This window comes from Thermochaetoides thermophila (assembly GCF_000221225.1).
Source record: "Thermochaetoides thermophila DSM 1495 unplaced genomic scaffold scf7180000011816, whole genome shotgun sequence".
Taxonomy (NCBI): Eukaryota; Fungi; Ascomycota; class Sordariomycetes; order Sordariales; family Chaetomiaceae; genus Thermochaetoides; species Thermochaetoides thermophila.
In genome coordinates, this window is record NW_006383032.1 from 3,419,489 (window position 1) to 3,440,013 (window position 20,525).

General features: G+C 54.4%; 5 protein-coding genes and 2 non-coding genes across 7 annotated transcripts; 3 read left to right on the top strand and 4 right to left on the bottom strand.

The window, feature by feature from the left end:
- Nucleotides 1-778: 778 nt before the first annotated feature.
- Nucleotides 779-1,519, top strand: CTHT_0030180 (uncharacterized protein; the record flags this gene model as incomplete). The annotated part of the gene is made up of 1 exon (XM_006693409.1): nucleotides 779-1,519. The coding sequence occupies one exon, from the start codon at nucleotides 779-781 to the stop codon at nucleotides 1,517-1,519; it is 741 nt and encodes a 246-aa protein (XP_006693472.1).
- Nucleotides 1,520-2,515: 996 nt separating this feature from the next.
- On the bottom strand, nucleotides 2,516-2,612 carry CTHT_0030190. Its single transcript has 2 exons — nucleotides 2,575-2,612; nucleotides 2,516-2,553 (listed from the first exon to the last, which is right to left on the bottom strand). It is a non-coding gene; the product is annotated as a tRNA-Ala (tRNA).
- Nucleotides 2,613-2,683: 71 nt separating this feature from the next.
- CTHT_0030200 lies at nucleotides 2,684-2,773 on the bottom strand. The gene is given in 2 exon segments: nucleotides 2,684-2,721; nucleotides 2,736-2,773. It is a non-coding gene; the product is annotated as a tRNA-Ala (tRNA).
- Nucleotides 2,774-2,999: 226 nt separating this feature from the next.
- Nucleotides 3,000-5,093, top strand: CTHT_0030210 (uncharacterized protein; the record flags this gene model as incomplete). Its single annotated transcript, XM_006693410.1, has 3 exons — nucleotides 3,000-3,057; nucleotides 3,492-3,653; nucleotides 4,201-5,093. The coding sequence occupies 3 exons, from the start codon at nucleotides 3,000-3,002 to the stop codon at nucleotides 5,091-5,093; spliced, it is 1,113 nt and encodes a 370-aa protein (XP_006693473.1).
- Nucleotides 5,094-5,268: 175 nt separating this feature from the next.
- Nucleotides 5,269-7,374, bottom strand: CTHT_0030220 (uncharacterized protein; the record flags this gene model as incomplete). The annotated part of the gene is made up of 1 exon (XM_006693411.1): nucleotides 5,269-7,374. The coding sequence occupies one exon, from the start codon at nucleotides 7,372-7,374 to the stop codon at nucleotides 5,269-5,271; it is 2,106 nt and encodes a 701-aa protein (XP_006693474.1).
- A 1,844-nt stretch (nucleotides 7,375-9,218) lies between these two features.
- Nucleotides 9,219-12,619, top strand: CTHT_0030230 (uncharacterized protein; the record flags this gene model as incomplete). The annotated part of the gene is made up of 4 exons (XM_006693412.1): nucleotides 9,219-9,649; nucleotides 9,697-9,727; nucleotides 10,015-11,682; nucleotides 11,741-12,619. The coding sequence occupies 4 exons, from the start codon at nucleotides 9,219-9,221 to the stop codon at nucleotides 12,617-12,619; spliced, it is 3,009 nt and encodes a 1,002-aa protein (XP_006693475.1).
- Nucleotides 12,620-16,508: 3,889 nt separating this feature from the next.
- On the bottom strand, nucleotides 16,509-19,040 carry CTHT_0030240 (putative 3-isopropylmalate protein; the record flags this gene model as incomplete). Its single annotated transcript, XM_006693413.1, has 3 exons — nucleotides 16,509-18,653; nucleotides 18,736-18,810; nucleotides 18,909-19,040. The coding sequence occupies 3 exons, from the start codon at nucleotides 19,038-19,040 to the stop codon at nucleotides 16,509-16,511; spliced, it is 2,352 nt and encodes a 783-aa protein (XP_006693476.1).
- Nucleotides 19,041-20,525: the final 1,485 nt, after the last annotated feature.

Consider the following 20,525-nt stretch of genomic DNA (forward strand, 5'->3'; position numbering starts at 1 on the left):
TCGAGAGAGTGCGTGGTGTGGCCGAACTGGAAGAGCAGAAAAACGCGAATCGGTGAGCTCCACAACCTGGTTTTCCTTGGTTGTTGGGGAGGGAGGGGGGGCGTCAAGCGAAAGGAGCGGCGCTAGACAAAGCAGAAAGCGGACGGATAGAGGCGTGGGGTTGTGGCCCAAGTCGCTTTTATATGGGAGATCCCGGCGTCTGGGGGCTGACTGTCAAAAAAGGTTGGGCTATCGGACGGATTAGATAATTGCTAATGCTGGCAGCGCGATCCGAGCGTAGTAAAAACACGGAGAAAGGGATGAGGATAGCCGACAGCAACTTGACGAAAGATTGAAGGTGGTAGAGGGATTGTAATGCAGAATGTACGTGTACGTTTACGTGTGTTCCTTGCAGCGTAGCTGATGGTGGCAGCTTGGAACCTGGAAGCTGTCCAGATATTTGAGAGCTGTGTGTTTGCTTTGATTGTGCGTTGGGATGAAAGGAGAAGAGGAAGACAGGACTCGAGCTCGGGCGTCTCTCGCAGGTGGGAGCTGGCCCTTTTTGGCTTCCACGAGTGGTGCTCTCAGGCTGCCCTCAATCGTCCAGTCGCTCCAGAGTCCAGGTCATCCTCCTCACGCCTGTCACGCCCTGGCTGCGCTTCCTCGGCGTTGCTGGGCGTTTCGGAGAACAGCCGCCTTTCACTTTCCACACCTTCCACAGTCTGTGTATTGCGGTGCTTGCCAGTGCCCCACCCCATCCACACCCCAACAAAGCCAGATGCAAATTGGGGAAAGTGCTATGGCCCCGACGTCCCAACCCTTGTTTTCTCCGCAGTTCTCCACCCAGCTCGGCCTGCCAGGCCTGCAACTTGTGTGGGCTTGGCTAGCCTCGCTGGGGCCTAGCCGCATCTTGGCGCGCTGGACCCTCGTTGGACCGTTCTTGGGGCTGTCTTGGGCTGTTCTGGGCGCTGTCGCCAGTGCTGCAAACCGTCAAATTCATCGAATCGGGGGCATGTCGATGCGGTTCATGGACCGGGGCACGACTGGCTCCAAGAAGTCCCAAGATCGGTGGCTCTGGCCACGACGACTCGCGGCGTGCCATGGCAGCCGTAGAGAGGCCAGGATGAGGCAGGAGGAGGAGGAAGGAGGAGAGCATCCCATCGTGACAAGGAGAGCGTGCCTGTCGTCGGCTGGTGCCTGGGGTGCATTGAAGTGCAGCGGGTGCTGGCCCACTGAGGTGCTTCTGTTGGAGGTTCTGGTGCCTGTTTGGGCACTCTGGCTGTTTGCGGGGCCGTGTTGCCCGCGGCGCACGCACTGTCCACCGTTTGTCTTTCTCCTGCCCCTCAACGAGCCGCCGCTCGCCGCCAAGCAACTGAGGTGCGCCACCCTAAAAGCGGGAAACTTTGGAACGGCAGCTCGTCAAGCGACTCGTCAAGAGCTCGTCAGACCGCCAAGCATGCTCGCAGAGCTCCCATTCCAACATTCCAGCACATCCAAGGTTTGTCAGTGGCCGCTGCTGGCCGTTAGGTCCATCAATTGATTGATCATTGATGAGTGGCTTCGCCGCACGTTGCATCGGACGCACCGCGAAAACACCAAAAATGCTGCCAAGTTGTAACATGTCGCTTATCTGCACACCCTGGATTCTGATGGATGCCCAGAGCAAAACATTCCCAGAACCCCAGCGTGCAAACGGAATTCCTACTGACCCTCCATTCATGCCACTCAAAAACATCTCAAATCGGCACACTCATCGACAGCTAGACACACACCACAACACCACGTAGCGTTGCAGCCATCATGATTCTGTCAATCTAACACGAAGGGTCTTCCCGAAAGCCCCGAGCGTTACATGGGCATGCCGCGGTGGAGAGACGAGCTGTCTCAAACAGCCATCGACCGTCCCTGGGAAATGATGGACCGGAAGGATGCATGACGCAGTATTTCGCAGGCCTCGGCTCCCAGGATCCAAGGCGGAAGCTACCAAATGCGATCGATGCAGGAGTATCAGGAGCATGCAACGGTATCGCGTCTATCTGGCTTTTTCTGGCGCGGTTGGCAGCACAAACAGACATGACAATCTTTGATGGGCATGATCGCGGCGGAGCCCTTTTGGGCCGTAACGGCGCAAGTTTTTTGGGGGGGGTAGAATTGGCATGTATGGGGATATCGCCGCGCCCAATGCTTGCCGCACACCGATCACCTCGGATGGAAGCTGTGCAGAATGCCAGATCGCCTCGGCCGGTAGCTAAAACTCACCAAGAGCAGCAGCTGCCCGTGAACGATCGCGTGGCACCGTGGATCGTGGGATCGTACTGGCCTCGTGGCTTCGGGACGAAAAGTCGAGCCTTAGATAGAACAGTTGCCGATATGTAGAACTGGCTGCAAGGCTAATATCGCGGGTGAGGAGATAATGGCACGACGAGATCTGTCGATGCACTGGACGGATCTGGCGGGGCGGAGCAACGGAAAAAAAGAAGTGGCCAACTTCCAAAAAGCCAAAAACACCGGCCCGGAGTTCGGCGCCACAAAAGCTTGGATGCACCCGGGATTGAACCGGGGACCTTTCACAGGGCATTGCTTCAAAGAAGTGAAAATGCGAAGCGAAAATCATACCACTAGACCATGCACCCAATGACAGCGATGGCGACCGACATGCAGCCTCCAAGAACATCAAGGTTGCAAAAGATCTGGGAAGCAAAAGTGGATGCACCCGGGATCGAACCGGGGACCTTTCACAATCGCATTCTCGAGGGGATGCGAAGCGAAAATCATACCACTAGACCATGCACCCAATCATCAATCGTGGTCTTTTTAAGACGGAATTATATGGTAACCACGTTATCGCTATCACCAAGCTTGCTGTCGTCGATAGCCTATAGGGTTCTTTTAAGTGCACATTTTTCCACTTGCCCTCAACTTCTTCTACTCCCACAACACGTTTTCATGATGTCTCATCTCTGTTACGCTTCTTTAGCACATCGCCAACCCACTCCCCAGCTCCCCGTATTGCCGAACCCATGACACTGGATGGTCTGCTGAGTGCGCTCGGCGCGCCTGTCGAATCTGTCGAAGAGGGTGAGTGAGAAAAGCAAAAGCAATCATCGAAAATGCGTTCACATTCACATTCTCATGCTATCCCATGATCTCAATCGGCTGGCAAGCGATGCCCGAGGCCCGAACATGCCCTACGCCATACCCTACACCATTCCCATGCTATGCCCTACTGCTACCTCGATCCCTACACACAACATACCCCCCTGATCAAATCCCCGCGCTCACCCCAGATCTCGCATCATGCAGCCCAGTGCCACTTGATCATTCTCGATTTCTCGCATCTCCATGTCTGTGTGCTTCCTGGCCTCTCAGTGGTTAGGCTGGGCACGCCCGATGTGCATCGGCCGAGTTTCCCGATCTAACACCTAATCGAGTTGACACAAACTGACGACTGCCCAACACCCCACACTTGGGTTCTCGAATTATGTAGGTAGCTAATGATAGTGATGAAACAGAAACATTTGAACTGTTTTCACAGGAACTGCCGTCACACAGCCTCGGCTTTGTCGACGCCCGTGCTGCCGTTGTCGACCTCACCATTGCCGGCCGCGACCTGACCATCCATCAGTCGCCCGCCGTGTTGGCGTCGAATCGCGCCGGCGGCACTACCGGAGCTGGTACGTCATCCCGGCTTTGCGCCGGGGCTATGTGTTTTGTGTGCTCATCTCCCTTTCTCCCTCTTCTGCTTTCCACGACCTACCCCAATTTCTTGGCTGGCCCAACCCCAGAGTCAGCATCAGCATCAGACCATCCTACTTTCTTTGGGCTCTGGCGGTCTTGTGTTGCTCCGTCCTCCGGGGCCCCGTCTCTGTGGCTATTCCTTACTGGGAATCTGCCCCTCCCCCGCATTCGCCCACATTCTCAACCAAACCAAACTATACACATCCCACCAGTCAGTTTGGGATTACCAGCTAGCTAACCAAGACTGTTCCTACCCCGGTCCCCCACATCCGTTGGGGACCGCTCCTAGCGTTCACCGACGGTAGCGTGTAAAGGGGGACAGGGCTCTCACTCACACGCCTCACATATCGCATCACTTTACTTCACACACCTACACACACTGTGTTGTCTGGTGTAGGTAGTGTATGATGGATGATGTATGTGGCGTGGCGTGTGATAAAAGAGAGCCCCACGGGGTAATGCCTCACTCTCCGCAAAAAAAAGTGGTCTGGAAAATCACCCCTCTCTTCGCCTCCTGGCTTGCGTCCCCCTCCAACATCCTTTTCCGCCCCAACGGCGGCCCCTTGGTACCGGCACGCGCACTCGTGCTCGAGCTCGGCTGCGGCGTGTCCGCCATCCTCGGCTGTGTGTTGGCGCATCGTGTGAGGGGGTGGTTGTTGACGGACCAAGCATATGTGGGAAGACTGGTTGAGACCAACATTGCTGCGAATGTGAGTTTGATCCAGGACCATGGACACGGAAATGGGGCTTCTGGGAAGAAGATAGGGCAGAGGGGCAAGCGTCAAGGTGGTGCGTCAACACGCTCCTCCTCTTCCTCATCCACTCCCTCCCGTTCAGAACGTCGCAGTTCCCCAGCCATATCAACTTCAGCTCCCAACCACAACACCGATCCCTCCTTCAAGGTGAAATTTCACCCCCTAGACTGGGAAACCGACACCCCGACCGCCTCCCTCGCATCGCCCTGGCACCGCCGCAGCTTCGATGCCGTCGTCGCATGCGACTGTGTCTACAACGAGGCTCTCGTCGACCCTTTCGTGAGTGCCTGCGCCGATGTCTGCCGGTTGAAAGAACAGGAACTCTCCGAGTCAGACCCAACCAGGTCCGACTCGGACTCAGACCCAGAGGCGGGATCGGACTCGGGAGGGGCTGAAAATGAAGGAGAGGGGTTCCGGGGAAAGGGGGGAAGAAAGCCGCCGTGTATTTGCGTCGTAGCGCAGCAGCTGCGCGATCCGAATGTTTTTGAGGCGTGGCTGGCACGGTTCCGACAGGATTTTCATACATGGCGGGTGCCGGATGCGTTAATGCATCCTGGTTTGAGGAGTAACTCTGGGTATGTGGTGCATGTGGGGGTTTTGAGGGAGGCGTTAGACATTTAGGAGGGGGGGCGGGGGGTGGGGATATAATTTGGGGAGTTAAAGGGGGTTAAAGGTGATACCATTATAGAAATATTGAAAACGTAAACCGTAAAACTATGGTATATAGAAAGGAGTACGATAGATCTAAATGGACTGCAATGACCAGAATTTCGGGGTATTATCTTCTGTCCTGCAATCAAGCGACCAACTCCCATCTCACAAGTACCGTCCACGCATACGCGCACCTTCCAAACCGGCTCGCAAACTCCTCCTTCGTCAACCCCCTCGCATCCCGTCCATCAAACATCGTCAGCCCAACCAACTCCACATTCTGCCCTGGTAACCCCAACTCTTGCACCGGCACATCGATAAAATACCACACGCCATCATACACGACCGGCCTTAAGTCCTTTCCGTCATACCTACCCAGCTTCAACAAAAACAACATCTGCTTCCCCCTTCCATGCTTCTCAGAGTCCCAATGCGGGCACACCTTCGCGAACAAGAACCTCATCAACCCTCCTGTAGATTGAGCCTTCACCTGTTCCTGCGACAGCGAGATATACTTCCCCCTCGGCACGAAACCTTCATCATCCAACCCTTCCCTCGCCGCATCTCCCATCACCTGCGCCTTTTCTGAGGCATCCCTCCCGCCGGGACCGAGAATATACTCCTCCCACGTCTTGGGCACACCAAACCAGTACTTCCCTTCCCGCTCGGGGAAATGCTTCCAGCCAAACCGCTCATTACTCATGGTAAACCATTCCGGACTAAACACCTGCTCGTACCGGTTCGTGCACGACTTGAAGTGCCCCGCGCCCCAGCACGCGTCGATGAGTTTGTATTCTCCCCCGTCAATCCGCACTACGTTCCATGCGTGTCCGGTGGGATCTTTGCGGGGGATGGGGTCGCCCGGGCGGATCTCGCTGAACCCGTAGCCCTTTCCGTGGCCGGTGATGACCTCGCATTCGAGGCCTGCTTGCCTTGCTATCGATTCGTAGACGCGGGCGAAGCCTTCGCAGACAGCTTTACCGGAGGCGATCGTCTGCTGGGGAGTAAGGCCGTACTGGACGGTGTGGTTGAGGAAATTGTGCACGTCGTAGACGATGTTATGATGACACCACGTAAATATTGCCCGCGCCTTGTCTGTCAGCGACGGCAGCGGATCACACAGCACATGCGCGAGGTGGACGATGGGATCGACATGCGGGGGGATGGAGGAGGTCGGGTTTGCGGCGGCGAGGGCATCGGGGAGGGTGAAATCGCGGCAAATCAGGCATGAGGATGCTACTCCGGGGCGGTTTGATGGGAGGGGAGGGCTGTCTGCTGAGGGTCGACTGGCAAGCGGGAGGGGAGGGAGTTCTGCTGAGGGTCTGCTGGCGAGAGGGATGGGGGGCGGTTCTGTGGAGGCTGGTTTTTGGATGGGGAACTTGCGCCCTGAGCTGAGGCCGCACTCAAGGGCTGATTTGAAGAGGGGACGTCTCGCGGGCAGAGTTGGTGCTGAAGCCGATTCTTGCGGCTGGGTTGTTGGAGAGGGATGCCCGTTTCTCGACGGTAAAGGAGGCGGCTGCACTGGCTTCATAGAGTCCGTAGAGCGTCGCGGCGGGAGAGGCGGCGTTGTATGTGCCTTTTGCTGTTCAGCTGCCTCTTGTTCCTTTGCCTTGGCTTCCAGTTCCCGTCTGCTAGGGGGAAGAGGAGGGAGCCTCGCTTGGTCGAGAGTGGGTGCCAATACACGTGGCCTTTGCTCAGGTGTCTCGCTCTCTTTCGATTTGGCTTCTGATGTTCGTTTAGGTGGGAGAGGAGGGATTTTGGACTGGTCGAAGCGGGGAGGGAGCCGCCGTGGTGGTTCGTGTGTTGTCGAGTGTGTCGAGTTCAGGGAGAAAGAGGATACGGCTGAGACCAGCGAGACATCAGAGGCGTTTGAACCTTTCCGGGGAGGTAGACTCTGGGGAGTATGCTGTTGCGTGTTCCGTGCTGGCAACGGGGGAGGACGGCCTGGGGATGGGGCAGATGGCAACTGACTGTCCTCATGGTCGACACTTCGCCGTGGCAGAGGCGGTGGCTGTCTTTCTGTAGACACGCGCGTCGGCTGTGGAGGGAGCGGTGGTGGCTTTACGGAAGAGGATGGCTGCGTTGATGTCGATGTTGTCGTCGTCTCTGTGGCAGCACGAGCGACAGGTCGAGGAGGGGGAGGGGGAGGGCGTTTGCCAGATGGGACAGGGGCATGGAAATTCTTTTGTTGGTTCAAAGCCGCAATGCGCTCGGCAAGAGTAGTAAAGTGAGGTCCATCTGCGTCGCCCATCTTTCTTATAATCTCTCTCAGCGTCGAGTGATCGTGTGGTGTCTAGAGTCAAGCTGCTTTATCTTAAACCAATTGCTGGTCGCAGAGAAGCCCTCTCAGTGGCAGCGTTAAAGTTCAGGAATTCAGCTGGACGCAGCCTGTCATTAGCATTACACAGGAGATAAGAGGAAGTATGGATATCGAAGAAATCCAAAGAGATAGGAAAGTGACGGTAATGTAGGATGTGAGGAAGGAGATGGTAAGATCCAGCCACCAGGGTTAGGTGAGGAACTTGAAGAGGAAGAGCTGGGGGCCGAGATCAGCGGTTCACCGAGGCCCACAAAACAGGTAACCGGAGCAAAGTAAACAAGCGATATCCCGTATCTGCCGTTTGTGACTTAGAGAAAAGTAATTCAACAGCAAAGCACCTTGTCCATGAATTGACTGCCAAAATCTTACTTGCATGAGTTTACAAGTTGATAGTGCGATGTCTAGGACCCAAAGAGGTTGGGGGGGGGGGTCCGTTGACGATCCATAAGGCATAACACTACCCCACTTCAACATGCCACAGACGGGGTTGTCAGGAACGTCGTTTGAAACGAGGGTTACAATTACACAGAGAGAGAGCTGCTAAATGATGTGTAAGGTGGAAGATCATAGCCTAAAAGTTAGAGTTCATTGAAAGTAAACTTATTACTGTCAGCGAAAGGGATTAAAACAGAGACTCAGTTTGAGAATTGCCATGCACCCATGACTACAGACACATGTCCAGAAGTTGTCATCAGAATCTCTTCCATTGACAGTAGTCTCTGATCATCTACGTGTCGTAGAACGTCGGACGGTACTCATACAACCAGGTCAGTGCGGGTAATCCCGACTGGAATGTCTGTACCATGGGCTGGACCCTGACCAGCTCTCTGGTTCCTGTGGACACCTTGCTCTCAACCGGTTGTTCGAGCTGTAACTCGGGGTCTGTGTTGGTGCGTAGAGTAACATCGGCTCGTTTAGGTGTGCCTGGTTATGAACACAATCAGAACATACAATTCAATATCATCACTAGCTTTTAATGAGTATCAAGTCTGGGAGTTGACTCTGTCAGCCCCTCCAACATACAGATAATCATCTTCCACATCATTATTCCAATGTGCTGTAACATGCAAGTAATTGACACAAAAATACAAGCGGGTCCGGATCAGCTCCGGATACTCTTGTGGGCTTGGCACGCTAACACCTCCACAGCAGACCAGCGCTAACAGCGGTTACAAGGTCCCCTGCATGCCCCCCCCAACGTCGTTGTGCAGCCCAGTAGTCGCTCAGCCAGGACAGCTTTCCTCTAATATCTTCATGATATCCTACTCTCTCTTTACATGATTTTCATCTCAAGGGCGAGGTGTGTACATAGCATATGTCTGTCAAACCAAATATCTTTTTTTTAATTCTGGATCGTGACTTGAAGAAACAAAAAAAAAAGGCTCGCTTTGACGGACTCAACGAATAAGGACCAGACTTTCCTCCCGCCCTACTTCAAGCTGTTAGTTCCGTCATCAGCCCATTCAAGGCTGCGGCCAGTGAGCTGCAAGGCTTCTCTGCTTGAGGCGGCTGTTTGAGGCGTGTGTGTCCGTCTGCGACTGCAAACCCCACGTTTGGATGAAACACCGCATCGGTGCATCTTGGGCTGTGTTCTGGAGCAAGAATGCCGTTGATATTCCTCTGATCGCTGCACTCTGTTTTCTCCTCTGCCGCAAACACTTGGGAACCGACTCTAATTTCCCCTCTTCTGACGTACCCCCTTGCTTCACTTCCTTCTTGACAACACTTCGCAAAACCCATCCACATCCACGCCTGACTTACCCTTGAGGGAAACCATGGCTTTATCCTCCTCCTCGCGAGCACCGAAACGCCCGCTACACTTCCTTGACCTCCCCAGCGAGGTCCAGCGCGAGATCATCAGCCACTGCGACTCGAGGGACCTAATATGTGTCGCCCTGGTCTCGCGACACTTCCGCGAGCTCGCTGCCGCCGAGCTGTACCGCACATTCGCCATCACCATCCCTCACCCCGATGACCCGGGGCCCGAGTGCACCATCGACCCCTTGGCGGGAGGTCTGGATACCTTGGTGACTAGCAGCTACAATTATGCCCAGTATTTGCGGACGTTTGTTCTGGATACGCCGCATGTCGGGGAGAAGGCCGAGAAGGCCGTTGCGCCGTACATGGCGACGGTGACGTGTGGCAAATTTATGAATACGCTGCTGCTGCTGGCTTTGCGGAATGCGCGCGCGCTGGAGACTTTCAAGTGAGTGACCTTGTAAGTCTATGTCGCCTAAATGCTAACACCTACAGATGGAACGTCCGCATTGAGCTGAGCCGTCCGGTATATAGAGAACTGCACCGCATTCCCACACTGGCTCATCTCCATATCCGCCTGCAGGCAGGCCCATCGCAATATGAGACGCCGCCTCCGTTGCCTCTGCCCTCTCTCAATGACTCCCAAGGCTTTCCCCCAAGTAATCCTCCCCCCTTCCCCAACATCCCTGCCATTCCCAACTTCCCGCCCCTCTCCTTTGTGTCAGCGCCCTCCGGTGGGCCCCCACCAGCTCATACCATCTTTGCCTATGCCCCCCCCCTCATGGGCCCCCTCCCCCACCGCCTGCGCCTAAGAAGGATCACCCGAAGGCCCCGAAGAAGGCTCCTTCAAGAAATGAGCCGCCGACGTTTTCTGGGTTCAAGAAGTTAAAGAGTCTGGCCGTGCTGGATATCGATAACCTCGACATCATCCCTGAGATCCAGGCTTGTGTCAGGAACTGCGCTTCCACGCTCACCAAGCTGAAGCTATCCTTCTCAGATGCACTAGCATCCCAGTCCCGCAAGCCTGTGGCTGAAAACTCGCCATACGACTCCTCCGACACCGAGTCCGAAGAAGAGGGCTTCTTCCAGAATTCTAACAATGCCAACAGCGCAGCTGCCAAGATGGCCGGGGCATTGGAAGAAAAGAAAGCCCAGGATGCTGTCCTCGCGACAATCTTTGACGTCGAGCCTTTACCAGATGAGAAGCCAGCTAAGAAATCACAGAAGCGTGAAAAGGATGGCGTGGGATCGTCAAAGGGGAAGGACAAGACAAAGCCGGACATGGCTGAGTTTTTGAAGAATGCTATGGCAAAGTATGTGGAGAAGGTGAATGGGTCGGGAGATGTGGCAATTCCGCAGGAGGTGTTGGATATGTTGGGGAAGGCGGCAAAGAAGTTCATGGAGGAGGTTAAAGAGGGGAAAAATGAGGAGGATAAGGACGAGGCTGAGTCTTCGAAGGATACATCGTCAAAGGACTCTGATAGCTCCAGCAAAAAGGCTCCGACGTCCAACATCAAAAAGAAACCCGACATCGACCCCGACGACATCGACATTACTGCCCCGGACGACGAACTCGACCTCGACTCTGAACATCCCGCCAACGACGACCTCCCCCCGGAACCCTCAGCCTCCGAACCCTCCTCATCCCATACTAGCCCCTCTAAACCCCAAGATCCCTGCCTAACCCAAGCCATAGCTACCCAAAGAGAAACTTACCGCCTCCTCGCCCAAGAACTCTCCACCGTCGAATCCCAGATTCGTCTCCTCACCTCTGACATCTCCCGCTGGCGCGCAAACACCTCTCTCGTACCCCCGCAAACCCTTGCCGATGCCGAGAAACGCCTGCAGGGTTTCAATGACAGCGTCAAAGTTATCAAGGCTGAGTTGGAGGCTTGCGAGAAGAGGTTGGTCACTCTCCAGGCCCAGGGAATGGATGGGCAGGAGAAAGGAAGGGAGAAGGAGAAGGAGAAGATGAGTGTTTATCTTCGGACAACAAGAGGCTTGGCATTAAAGTCCTTGGGTATCTCGCTCATCCCAACTCGGGCATCAGTCTTATCCAGGGCAGTCGACTTGCGCTCGCTACACAAGTTAACCCTCCTAAACGTGGGCAACCAAGCGCCCATCTGGGCTCTCTTGCAACGTGAAAACCGCGAAGCGCCTCTGCCCCTCCGCAAGATCTTCACCGACAACGTGTCGCCCGTCTTTCTGGGGTTTCTCTCAGAGCTGGAGGCGGTCGAGGAGTTGTTCATGTTGGAGAGAGCGCCCAGCTGGAAGCCCGCGAGTTTGGCGCCGAAAACGACGGTCGGCATAGGGCAGATTAGACGGCTTGTGCTGAGGAGGCATGTCGGCACGCTGAGGAGGCTGATGATCAGAAATGCGGCGGATACGGAGTGGGATGTGGATGAGAAGACGGTCGTATTGTTGTGTAGGGGCGGGAGGAGACTTGAGGAGTTGGCGGTTAAGATGAGTGTTGGGGCTATGGTAGGCCTTCCACTAGCTGTTCTTTTCGCATTTGAGACTTGATGCTGACGCTGAGTAGCACACCTTCCTCCAGAATATCGCCGGCCTGGTCTCCCTTCGGGCGCTGCATGTCATCGACCTCCGAAGCGACGACACCTGCATGTGGGCTATGCGCGAGACGAGGCGATTCCTGATCGACAACGTCGCGCATCATCCGCATCTGAAACTGGAGTATGTCGCGATTGATGATAGCAATTTTGTCGATCGGCTGGTGAGGAAGCCGAGGAGGCCCCAGCGGCAGCAGCAACAGGTTGAAGGCAGCGATAGCAAGGGGAAGGGTATGAGGGGTAATAATATGGTTAACCGGGAAGATAATCCCAAGGGAAAGGGTAAGGACGTTGCTGCCACGGGGATGGTGAACGGAGACAGTAAAAGCAAGGGCAAGGGGAAGGAAAAGGCGGTGAATGGAAGCCTCAGTGATGAGGATGAGTTTGTTGAGAATCTGCTTAACAATATGGGCTATCCTTTCTCCTCCTCCTCTTCCTCCTCCTCCTCCTCCTCCTCCTCCTCCTCCTCCTCCAGCAAGAACAACGACAACGCCAAAGCTTCCTCGTCGTCCTCATCCGGCACGACTTCCTCTTCTTCCACAAACAACACAGCAAACGACTTTGACGTCGACGATATCAGCTCCGACTCTGAGACCGACGCCTCTTCATCCTCATCCACTTCATCCTCTTCCTCCTCATCAACTTCAGACTCGGATTCTGACTCCAACTTAACCTTGGACTCAGACAACTCCGGTCCCGCAAACAACGCCAACAATACCAATAAGAAGGTCAAGAAAAAGAAGAAGGCGAGTGGGTACGGGCAGAAGATTACAGTGATTGAGGGGCTGAGAGTGTACCAGGTGGAGGATGTGAAGATCTTTAGGATGGCTAATATATGGGGGAGGTTGTGAACTTGGCTGGGGTGGACATTTCCCATCCTTCAAGGAGGAACGGTTGGGGGGTTGGGGTTCACTGGGAGTGGTGATGGGAACTGAGGAGCTTAATCTCCTTTCATGGGCGAGAGAAGTATCCAGGTGTGTTCGCAGAGGAAGATCGGCTGAATCTGGGTTGGGCTGGACAGGCAGGTTATCTAGGGGTGTTTACCCACTAATACCTATCTATGAGCAATGCATGTGTGTGTATGTAAGGTCTTGTTTCTACGATTCAGGATTATTTCGGAATTTTGCTTACGGGCTTTTACAGAGTTAGGTGGATCCTAGAACCGGTTAATGGGATGTCGTGTGTCTATTCGTTTGTGATCTAAGCTAGTTAGACGTGTTTGGACTAAATACCCCTATGCGTGTATATGGCTCTATCTATATCGCGCGTTGTGGGTTCCTCATGAGCCATATATGGCAGTCTTTTCCCTATCCCGGACCACAACTTCCCGTATTCCTATTCTTTCCCTTCTGCTCTATCCCACTGTTAAAGGCACCCAGGTAACAAGCTAATTTCCAGCTCGAGCTGGGCAAATGTTTGAAGAATGTCCCTCATCGAGGGAAAGGGATCTGCTAATAGGACTCCTATTTCCCATGGAAACGGCTCCTGGGGTTCTTGTTGGACATGGAATACGTCAGCCGGTAGCCCAGCAATGATCCGTAGTCCATTCGTCATATGTGTGGCAACTACCTCATGGTTGCCGCGTAGTGTTTCGATAAATATGAAAGCCAGACAGCAGAGAAGTGTTATCCTTACACCCTGAACACCTTCTCCATCTTGGTAGCGCTGATACTGCTGTAGCCGTCCGATAGACTTGTTATACTGTCTCAGGACGAACAGTTCAAGCTCTTCTCTTGTCAACGCCTGTACCACGCCCGCTGCAGAGGAGTCCTTATGCGGTTGGCTTGGACATCGGGAGAGGTCTAATGCTGCTTATAGTGCGACGACAGCGTGCCATATTGCTGCTTCGTCGTCCCTGTTCGTGCCATCGCAATTTCGATTTCGGGCCAGCAGACAGGAGGCTGTGCGGTTCCATAATGCTGTCGTGTTTCGCAAGTATGAGACAGCCTCTTCGCTGGTTGAGGCTTGGAGCCAGTTCAAGAGAAACCGGCGCTCGATAGACGTTTCGGGATCCTCGTCTCTATCCCCCGTGCTGTGGTAGTCGTGGTGATAGTATGCCGTATCCCCCGACAAACTCGCCGTAACCGAGACCATTGTAGGAGCAATTTCCATCGACAAAGCGGGAATAGTGAGCAATTGTGTGTCCAAACTTGCACTGACAGCTTCAGTCCATGGAACCCCTCTCAATGCTTCACCCCACTGACATCCCTTCACAACTTCTGTCGTACTCATATCTGCCACTGCTTCTCGCCTTGGAAAAAGTTGCGGTTGCTGTAGTAATTGCCGCTGCGCCATCGCTGGTGACAGCTCTGGCGTTCTATTCTGCCGCTGACTCTGGCGCTCACGCTTCTTCTGCTGGTAGTATCTCTCTACCGCTGCCGGATCATACCCGTCACAGATGCGTCCTGTTGAGGTGCAGCGTACGCAGGCTGGTTTTACTTCGTCACATTTGACCCGACGGATTCTGAATTTGGGAGGATGGTTAGCTAACTAAACGATTGGCTTGGCTATGGTAGTCCAGTTATCTGAAGAACCGCGGATGGAGCATAGGAGACTCACTTGCTGGTTGATGGTAGAGTCAGCTACTAGGACCAGAAAACCTGGACAATTTGAACAGCAAAGTTTATCTACTTACCATGTGATACACCCCGTCCGGACCTTGGGCTTGCTGGCTCGGGTCCTCTTCGTGGGGGCTTCTGTTTGTGTTGTTGACGATGGTGAGGGAGTTGGGATGGTAGTTATGCTTGTTGGCGAGGCGCCAGTGCTAGAGCGTGTTGAGTTCATGGTGCTTGTCTTCAACGGGAAGCTCACTTAGAGGATGGGTCAGCAAGTTGACGTACAAAAACAATCATAAAGAATAGTCTCTATGGTCCCTTAGTCGATGATATACTTCATGCTGTCTAGTCGGGCAGCCAGACGTTATAACCCATCCATCTCCCCTCTTAGTAATAGAGTATCAGTAAGGCTCTGCAGATGAGGAAGGAAAAAAAGGGGATCTTGACTAGCACGATGCCAACTGCGCCCTACCATCACAGCCATATCTGTCACTATTTTTTTTCCCCCATCATATCACCACATCCCTTGACTTGACTGTCTTATATACGGCATATGTCGTTGACTGCTTTGCTCCGCCGCAATGGTAGTGCCATGTCTTGCTTGCCTAAGTTCAAACCTGTCATAACCTTAACTTGTGGCTTCGCCCCTGGCTGCTGCAGCTCGACTGATCAATGGGAGATCGGCCCGTAGGGCCTGGACTAACGCCGGTAAAACGGCCACTCGGGGGCAAAGGTGATTTGGAATAGCTTCGAGAGGGCAGAAGATTACTGGAGCAGGCAGGTATGTCAATTACCTGGCCTCTGGACACGAAACTGCCAAACGGCTCTCTTACAGGATGGGCCCGATCTCAACAACCCGTCACAGTTCCATGATCATCATGAGGATCACATTCCTCATCAACCTATCAGCACAAAGGTAGAATCAGTCCCGGTCACGGCCACGGCAGTTCCCTCCCTTCGGCGGCGGCCCTCCCGAACCAGTCGTGTAGAGAAAGGGGCAAAGCCACCGCCACGACAACTGGGAATTTAACAATAACCGACTATGACGGCGTCTCTTCCGTGGTTATAGGTCCCTCCCGATGGAATCGGTCAGCCTCTTTGGGGCAACTCTACCATATCCGTAACCCGGACATCTTCTATGTGGCCTTCTAGACTTCCCTGCTTCCGGGTTAAGGCGCTGTTCCCGATCACTGGGTACTGAAATACCATCCAATTGGGCTCTTACTAAGCCAGCTTTGCTGCGCTCTGGTTTTGCCAGTTGCATGCTAATAATAGGCTCAAAAATCTCGCTGCCTAAAGCCGTTGCTGAGCAACAGTTTGTCAGCACTAGGGTAGCTCAAAGCTACGATTTTTAATTAGGAGAGAGGCTCGGTGGACGAAAAAGGAAGAGATGCAAATAGTTCCAAGCCCCAATTCAGGACTTGTTAGAGTAAAATGTATTCTCGAGACAGAGATGGCAAAAAATGAAAAAAAAAAAAACAGGTCTGTGGTTAGGTAAACATCGTGCACGGGTTGGGTCGAGAGATGCTTTCCACAGTGTTGTGACTGGCTGGGCCTGGTGTTGCTTACTCATGACCTTACCAGAGATTGGTCATATACTTTCTACCTACTTATTTGCATGATTGGCTAAGCCTGATGAGTATCCAGTTCCTTAACCATGTCAATTTCATTACCCAGAATACAGTTCAATGACCCCAAGCTGCGTTGATAACTCTATCAAAGGACTTGGAACAGAAAAAAAGGGGCTGCTTGTTTACTGGTCACCCCTTCATTTCCCAACACCACTCGGGATCAATTACCCCAGTAATAAATGGGGAGTCATTCTTTTCGAACCCAAAAGCCGAAAAAAAAAAGTTTTATTTCTTTTCTTTTTATTTCCCTCGCACATCAGCAAGGCAATAACGTAACATAGTATGTATGCACCTTATCGACAACCAAGATCAAACAGCTGCTCAGGCAGCACCACTGCTTTAAAAGTGAAATCAAGACTCGCACCTGAAATTAAACATCCCCCAACCGGCTATTAATCTCAAATATCTCAACAAAGAAATTCAAGACAAGGCATCCATTCGCCCACATTCCCCCCATTCCCCCCCCCCCAAAGTAAATATTTAGGTATCATGACAACCCACTCCCAAAACACAAACACTTTTTTTTTTTTTTTTAGGTTAGTTAGTTAGAATCTTTACCACTCCAATGGCTCAGTCTTCACATCCCCCCTATTCGTCTTGGGCACCGGCACCGCCTTAACGGCAAGCTTGCCGCCCTGCCCCTTCCTCCTCAGGTACCCCGCACCATTCAACCAAGGCCACTCCCTCTCCATGCGCCGCTCATACTCGGCAATCTTATCCTCGAGCTGCATGGTCAGGCCGATATCATCGAGACCGTTGACGAGGCAATGCTTGCGGAACTCCTCGACGTCAAACGCGCACAGCACGTTACCATCCTGGTCCTTGATCAGCTGGTTCGGCAGGTCAACTTCGATTTCCCTGCCGGCGACGGCCTCGGCATGAATACGCTCCAGCTCGGCCTGGTTCTTGATCGCGATGGGGAGCATGCCGTTCTTGAAAGAGTTGTTGAAGAAGATGTCGGCGAACGAGGGGGCAATGATGCACTTGACACCAAAATCGTTCAGCGCCCAGGGCGCGTGCTCACGCGAGGAGCCGCAGCCAAAGTTGGGACCCGTGCAGACGATGATCTTCGCCCTACGGTACGGCTCCTTATTAAGCACGAAATCGGGGTTCTCGACGCCGGGCTCGAGGTAGCGCCACTCGTAAAAGAGGGCGGAGCCGAGACCCGTGCGCTTGATGGTCTTGAGGAACTGCTTGGGGATGATGGCGTCCGTGTCGATGTTGGGGCGCTCCATCGGAGCAGCAATGCCCTTGAGGATGGTGAACTTGGGCACACCACCAGCACCACCGACATTGTGGAGCACAGTGGTGTTGACCTGAGGAGAGGAGTCCTCGGGCTGGTCGGCGAGGTGCTCCTTCTCGGCGTCGTCGGTCTCGATGCGCTCATCGGCGTGAGCCGGCTCGGCGGCCGGAGCGGCAGGCTCAGGGGCAATGGCGGCCTCGATGTGGGGGCTGCCCTTGAACTGGGCCAGCTTGCGCACATCGGCCAGCTTGCCGACGATAGCCGCAGCAGCCGCCATGACGGGCGACATGAGGTGAGTGCGGCCCTGGGCGCCCTGGCGGCCCTCGAAATTGCGGTTGCTGGTCGAGGCGCAGCGCTCCTTGGGAGAGAGAATGTCTGGGTTCATGCCCAAGCACATGCTGCAGCCGGCCTCGCGCCACTCGAAACCGGCGTCGAGGAAGATCTTGTCGAGACCTTCGCGCTCGGCCTGCTCCTTGACGAGACCGGAGCCTGGCACAATCATGGCGCGCTTCACGTTAGGAGCGACCTTGCGGCCCTTGACGACGGCGGCAGCCGCGCGCAGATCCTCGATACGAGAGTTGGTGCAGGAGCCGATGAAGACCTTGTCAATAGGAATCTCCTCCATCGGAGTGCCGGGCTGAAGACCCATGTACTCGAGCATGCGGCGAGCAGCCGCCCTCTTGCCCTCGGGCAGGGACTCGGGGTCGGGGACGCAGCCGGTGATAGGGACGACGTCCTCGGGGCTGGTACCCCAGGTAACGGTCGGGACGATATCCTTGGCATCGATGAAGACATCGATGTCGTACTTCGCGTCGGGGTCCGACTTCAGGGTGCTCCAGTAGGCGACAGCACGGTTCCACTCCTCCGAACCATACTTGGGGGCCAGGGGCCGGCCCTTGAGGTACTCGAAGGTCTTCTCGTCAGGGGCGACCATGCCGGCACGGGCGCCGGCCTCGATGGACATGTTACAGATTGACATGCGGGCCTCCATGCTGAGGTCGCGGATGACGGAACCGCAGAACTCGATAACAGCACCAGTACCGCCGGCGGTACCGATCTTGCCGATGACGTGCAGGATGACGTCCTTGGAGCTGACGCCGGGGGCCAGCTCGCCGTCGACCTGTATCCTCATGTTCTTGGAGCGCTTGGTGATGAGGGTCTGTGTGGCGAGGACATGCTCGACCTCGCTGGTGCCGATGCCGAAGGCGAGAGCACCGAAGGCGCCATGGGTCGACGTGTGGCTGTCGCCGCACACGACGGTGGTACCGGGGAGGGTGAAGCCCTGCTCGGGACCGATGACGTGCACGATACCCTGGCGCTTGTCGCTCAGGCCAAAGTATGTGATGCCGAACTTCTTGACATTTTCCTCAAGCGTCACGCATTGTGTCCGCGAGTCTTCCTCCTGGATGAAGCTGGCAATGTCTTTGAGCGTCTTGCGGGAGGTGGTTGGGACGTTCTGGAAAGTCAGCATCATCATCATCATCATCATCATCATCATCTTTGTTACTTAAGACTGTGTAAGTGACTAAGTGACTTACATGGTCGGTCGTGGCAAGGGTGCAATCCGGTCTCCGGACCTTGCGGCCAGCAACCTCGAGGCCCTCGAAGGCTTGCTGCAGGACGTCAGCACATGTACAAAAATGCAAGCACAGGAAAGATCGCACAACATGTCACTCAGCGTGAGTGTGCGTGAAAGTGCAAGGTTACGCACCGGCGATGTGACTTCGTGCACTAAATGGCGGTCGATGTAGAGCAGAATGGTGCCGTCGAGCTTCTCATCGACAATATGGGCCTGGAAGACCTTGTCGTAGAGCGTCTGCGGCGTTCTCTCGGCGGCGGGCATTTTGGATGTGGTGATGACGTGTGGTGTTGTGATGGGTATCAATCAAAGTAGGGCAAAGTCTCTTATTCGAAAATTGTCGCCGTGAGGCGATCAACGGATACACAGGCGATGGTGAGGTAGGTATGAATTAGAGAGCAGAGAGGCAAAAGGTGTAATATGTGTGTTGGATCGGGTTCGGGTTGGGTAGTTGCAATGGCTGCTGTCTCCTCCAGGCTTCTTACTCGAGCAGCCTCTATTTATGACATCCAGCGGCAGCGTGGCAAATGGTTCAGAAAAGCAAGCCTCGATTCACTCGAAACAGCCATCTCATAAAAAGACCTCCAGGTGCACATACTTGCCCGTTGCTCCGTCACTTATAACACCTGCACGGCGCAAAGCTCGCTCTCTCTCTCATCCGATGATAGCATTCGCCGGCACGCCGATGTTCGGAGCCAGCCGTGGTGACTCCGGTCCACGGAATGCGGGGTGGCCATCGAATTGCCAAAGCCTGTGATATCATTGGCTGCCCAGCTCTCAGCGGGTCATGGTGGGGTAGACAGGGGCAGGGGGGTGGCGGGGCACGTCAGACAAGGCCGCGCTCGTGGCAGTCGGCGTGGCCTTCGATGGGCAGATGGAAGTTGTTGAAACGGGCAACTGCTGCCATCTCCATGTTCCTGCCGCTGCTGTAAGGGGTTGTCGGGAAGATGCACGTGAACGGAAAAGTTTTGATGAATTGAGGTTGAGTGTAGTGTGCGTAGGTAGCGAGCAATTATGAAGAAATTCTTACCTGGAGTTCGAGCTGTCGTCACAGTCTCCAGAGCAGGCCCCCATGGTCCGGCAAAGCTACGATGAGGGGCCGAGACAGCAACATCCTGGCCGATCTGCCCCGGTTTCCGCTGGTTCCAGGTCGTCATGTTCAACGTTTTTCCAACAGAACCCTCAGAAAAAAAAGAAAGAAAATTTCTGCCCATAATTCCGCCTCGTAATGGCCAAATGACTCTTTAACCTACACCGGCGCCAGATGGAGCAATCTCGGATGGCCCGGTCTCAGAAACATAATTTTTTTGTTTCTATCTCCATGACGTGGAACGCTTTTTTTTTTTCCTCTCCAAAACCCGATCCGCGAGACCATTCAAACCATGGAAGCTTCATGACATCCTCGGCCTCGGTCGATGACGGTAAGGTCGCCAAGAAACCCAGAACCCCTCCATGGAGCATTCCAAGCCTGGCCCAGTCAGGGGGGTGGGGGGAAGACCGAATCACCTGCCGTCCCGTACTCTTAAGACCCAAAGTCCGCTGTTCGCCGGCAGGCTGTCTACGTCCGATCCACCCGCAACCAAGAGATCCACATCCCCCGATCCTTCCGTGGTACCGTGCCCATTGGCCATTCGCGCGTCGTGACGCTGGCTTGGAGCCGGCCGGCTTTATCGCATCGCATCCAACTGGACGGCGGTAGTTGATGGTGTTATTTCAGGGTTGGTTTGATATTTTGGGTTGTCGATCCGA